Source organism: Mandrillus leucophaeus, unplaced genomic scaffold, assembly GCF_000951045.1.
Source record: "Mandrillus leucophaeus isolate KB7577 unplaced genomic scaffold, Mleu.le_1.0 Scaffold14, whole genome shotgun sequence".
In the NCBI taxonomy this organism is placed as follows: domain Eukaryota; kingdom Metazoa; phylum Chordata; class Mammalia; order Primates; family Cercopithecidae; genus Mandrillus; species Mandrillus leucophaeus.
In genome coordinates this window covers 9929131-9933884 of record NW_012101365.1, presented here as the reverse complement: position 1 = coordinate 9933884, position 4754 = coordinate 9929131, and the positions used below count along the sequence as shown (strand labels likewise).

Genomic DNA, 4754 nt, shown 5'->3' with positions numbered 1-4754 from the left:
GATAATATTCACAGGTTCTGGGGATTTAAAGGTGGACATCTTGAGGGAGGGGCATTATTCAGCCCTCTACAGCATAGCACGAGAAGCCCGGACAACCAAAGCAAATAAATACCACACTCTCAGACAAAGACAGACATATTTCCTAAGAGAGAAACCACAAGTTATATATAAGATTAACAAGCTACTTTCAGCTGTGGAATCCAGTTTGGCTTCTTGCAAAATAACAGCAAACATTTACATTGTTCATTATGTGTCAGGCATTGTTCTAAGTTCCTTTCTTGTATAACTCACTTAAAATTCACAAAAAGTCATCCTCATTGTATGGAAGAGGAAACTAAAGCACAAAGATGTTAAGTGATTTGCCCAAGATTGCACTGAACTAGCAGGGCAAGGATTTGAACTCAAGGTGAATGATTCCCAAGTTCACATATCATTTGAGATCCAACTTAAAGAATGGATAGGCAGGCTGACACAATGAGAAATGGAGGGGCATTATAGGCAGAGGAAACAAAGTGAACAAAGACACCAAGACAGAGATATGAAAGGGAGAGTCAGGCCACTGAGTAAACTGGGTTGGATGCAGCGTAACAGGCCTAGAAGAAGTAGTGGGAGATCAAGCTAGAGATCTAGCTTGAAGTCAGTTAGTGGAAGGTCTTGAAACCACAGACACCTGCTATGGCTGATGAGATCTTTCAGACGTTTGGTAGAGGAGGGGACTTGTCAGAGTTGGGCCTTGGGAAGACTGATCTGGAAGCAATGTGAAGGCTGGGAGGGAGGAGTCAGAAGGGAGCTGTCCCTGCTTCTCTGCTCCCTTAGCATTTTCTATATCGTAGAATGTGGTTATGTGTCTCACCCACTAGAGAGTGAGCCCCTAGACGGGAGCTGAATGTGCTGTCCATCTCTGGCTGCATGTGCCAGTGGGTGATACATTTATCTGTAAAGCACAGTACAGCTAGAGGTTAGGAGGCAGAGGTATGGATGCTAGAGCTGCTGCTGCCTACGTTGATGCAAATAACAATACTATTTGGGAGTCAATCTAAAGTGTCTTTGCCTATCATCTGAAGTTTATTTTAGCATAATAACAACTTACTGGAAATGTAGGATATGCAGATCTATATTCTAATCTTAGCTCTGTACTTGCTTTTGCAGGATTTGGAGTAATTCATCAATACCCCAACTTGTTTCTTTTCTCTTTAAAATAAAGTAAAACTATTTTATTTATAACTATTAACTTGTGAGGTGAGAGTTATCCAGCTCACATAAGGGATCTGGCATAGAGATAGTACACAACGTTATTATTATCAATGTATAATATTCTGGTTTTGTTTGTTTGTTTGATACTGAGTCTCCCTCTGTCCCCCAGGCTGGAGTGCAGTAGTAGGATTTTGGCTCACTGCAAGGTCCATCTCCCAGGTTCAAGCAATTCTCCTGCCTCAGCCTCCGGAGTAGCTGGGACTACAGGTGCGCACCACCACGCCCCGCTAATTTTTTGTATTTTTAGTAGAGACAGGGTTTCACCATGTTATCCAGGATGGTCTCAATCTCCTGTCCTCCTGATCTGCCCACCTAGGACTAACAAAGTGCTGGGATTACAGGCGTGAACCACTGCGCCCGGCCGACAATTTCATTTAATTTAGTCACCAGCTCCCAGTTAGGACCCTGTTATTATTTTGCCCCGTTTTATAGATGAGGAAACAATCTCAGGGAAAAGAAGAGATTTACTCAAGCTATACAGTGGAGACGTCTGGATTTGAACCTACTGTGTTCGAATCTCAACTGTGTGCAAACTCACAAAGGGAAATGAAGCTTCAGAGGAAGGGCAGGACAAGGGTGACCACACAGGTGAGCCAGATGGGCGAGAAGGATGCCCGCATATCGCTGAAGAAGAGAGAAGGCACAGATCAAAAACACCTAGACTCTTCACCCACCGGTAGCCATAGCCTGGGTCCATTGCCGCCGCAGTGGAGAAAAACCTGGTCCCCGCCCAGAAACAGCCTTCTGCGTCCTTAGCGACCACGGCGGAAGAGGCGCCCCCCGCGACGCGGGCCCTGTGATTGGCTAGATTCCTGGGCTCAGTCCCCACGCCCCGTCCTGTCTCCAGGGTCTGAGAGTGTCAACTTCCTGGGGAGAAGCACGGATCGCGCAACTCTGAGCCGCCAGGGTGGGAACGCTGCCCTAGCGGTAAGCACCCCTCTCTGTTCTCTCCTGGGAAAGACCTCAGGACCGACACGCAGCTGCTGGGCAGGGAGGGGACTTGAGGATCACGAATTCCGAGTCTGGAAGATTCCAGACAGGCGCAAAGAGGTTGCAGGTCCCCGGAATGAGGGGCTGCCGTCGCACAGCAGGTCTTTAGTATTGGACTTTTGGGAAGAACCCTGGTCTAGCCATCAGACCCAAGTACTGGAAACAATCCTGTCCTTCATTCTCTCTGTGACCCTTGTCAAATAACACACCCTGTCTGGGCCTTAGTTTTCCAATCTGTGAGGGAGCCTTTGGAGTAGAATGATTTCTAAAGGGCTTTCAGTCTCTGGGTGGTTCTAAAAGGGAGTGTTCAGCTGTGACCAGATTTACTGAACTTCTGATTTTTCCCTTGACATCACTCTGTTTAAACAGCCAGTGCTTATCTTGTGCAGGAGCTCAATTTCAGATTCATTGGATTGTTGTAGAAAGAGATCAGTGATCACAACAAAAGTCTGTCTCTCTTGTGTTCAGTCTCCCTTCAGATGCATTATCTCCTTGGATTCACCCCCAAGTCGTAGAACAGACCCGGAATTATCCTGATCTTATAAATGGAGAAACTAAACATCAGAACTGAATATTGATTCTTCGTATGTCCCACTAATGCCGTAGTTTCCGCTCTGACCTCACTGGAATCCCATCCTATGTCTTGTAGTACAGGAAAGTAGAGTCACCTAATGACTCAGTAGATCTGCTTTGCAGACCTCTTAGGTGAGATTCCCAAGTCCGCTAATTACTGGTGATGTGATGTGATGTGAGTAAGTCATATAGCTACATTTTGCCTGTTTCCTCAACTGTAAAACAAAAGTAATAGTAATTAAAAATATCTTTCTCATGCCTTTGTTAGGAGTGTTAAGTGAGGTAATATAGGTGAAACACTTTGTCCTGCTATTATTATTGCCTGTTGTTATTGACAAGGATGATGGAGTTCCCTAACGGAAAATCAAGAAGAACAATTTACTTATTTTTACCTCTAAGGATTTGAAAGGATTTTGAAAAGAATCATGTCTTCAGCCTGGAAGACTCCCCGTGGATCAGATGCAATGCCTGAGATCATGGTGAAAATCATTGGAAGTAAATACTTTCGATACCTCGTGGAGAAGCCAAAGATGTAAGTCCATATTTGAAAAATACCTATGTTGCTTGGATGATAATGAAGTTTTATTGTTTTTTTTTCACCCAGAAATTTAAACTTAAAAAAATGCCATCCATGGAAAACGAAGTCATTAAGATGCAACAGTAGAGTTAAAATCGTGTTGATAACTTCCATGCGCACTGTTTTCCTAGTATTTTTCATCTTTATAATTCCCCATACTCCTTAATTACTTGGGCCGATTTTCCAAATAGATGGGAAATAAGAGCATTGAGACGTTTATAAATATTAATGGAGCATTACTGCCTTTTCTCATCGGGCTTGTAATCTACCACATGTAGTAATTTTAGGGAGAGTGGGGGAGGTTTATTAGTCAATTTGTTGTGAATTAAAGGAGTAGGATTAATACAGAATCATAAATTGTAAGGTTTTCACTTACTCCTGAAAACCTTAAGGTTTCTCAGGGCTTCTCAGATCGTGGCTAAGATCTCTTTCTTCTCTTCCAAACCCATCACAGTCACATTTAAGAGATGACACTCATGTATTTCTAATATTCACTAGATGTTTCAGCACAGAAGAGTATGACTAGCTCTTTCTTACAGAGTTTCAGTGGCTCAAAAAAGAAGGGAAGGTACTAGATCTGTCTTTCTTATAGTAGGCATTCCATAAGTAATAGCTAGTCAAAAATCGCTTTTCCTTCCTAAGATTATTTCCTTAGCTCTATCTTCTATTTCAGAAATTCGTAGACTGAACAAATATACAAAGATATGGTATCGTTGAACATAGGTGCAAGAAGAAATTTTTACTAAACCTGGCAATCATCAGAATCACCGGGAGGGTCCTCAAAAATAAAGATTCAGGAATCAGCTCAAGGTCTGCTGAATCAAAATCTCTGAATGCAGGTCACCAAGACTGCTGTTATGAAGTACAGGCTTTAATAAGGCTTTAGAAAGTCACATTAGTTCTACTTCCCCACTATCAGTATTGTAAAGTCTAGAGGGATTCCAAAGTGATTGCTATAATCAGTTAGTAAGGTCTGCCACTGCACAGGAACTGAGGTTTGCAGCATGTGATTCATACATTTGGGATCCCTACAGAGCTGAGAGGTGTGAAACTGAATCTTAGATCTGATTCTTTCTTGCCTTTTGATATTGGGAAAATGAATTAACATCTTTGGCCTTAGATTCTATATATATGAAGTGGGGATAAAACAACACCTATCTAGTAATAGGGTTATTGTGAGGATTAAATGAGAAAAAGTATGCAAAGCACCTTTCCAGTGTCTGTTATAAATAACATGCTTAGTAAATAATTCTGCTATTATTACTGAAGTCTTTCTATAGATATAAAACATGTAACAAAAAAACAAACATCTTTCTGTTAGATGCTTGATGTCCCTTTTATATTCTCTCTCTCTCTCTCT

General features: G+C 42.2%; 1 protein-coding gene across 1 annotated transcript in view; it reads left to right on the top strand.

Annotated features, from left to right (window-relative positions):
- Positions 1 to 3242: 3242 nt before the first annotated feature.
- LOC105534930 (chromosome unknown open reading frame, human C1orf87) overlaps positions 3243 to 4754 on the top strand; it is a 93592-nt gene continuing 92080 nt past the window's right edge. Inside the window, exon 1 of the mRNA XM_011973871.1 lies at positions 3243 to 3349. Coding sequence (XP_011829261.1) covers positions 3243 to 3349 — 107 coding nt within the window. The remainder of the gene's footprint in view (positions 3350 to 4754) is intronic.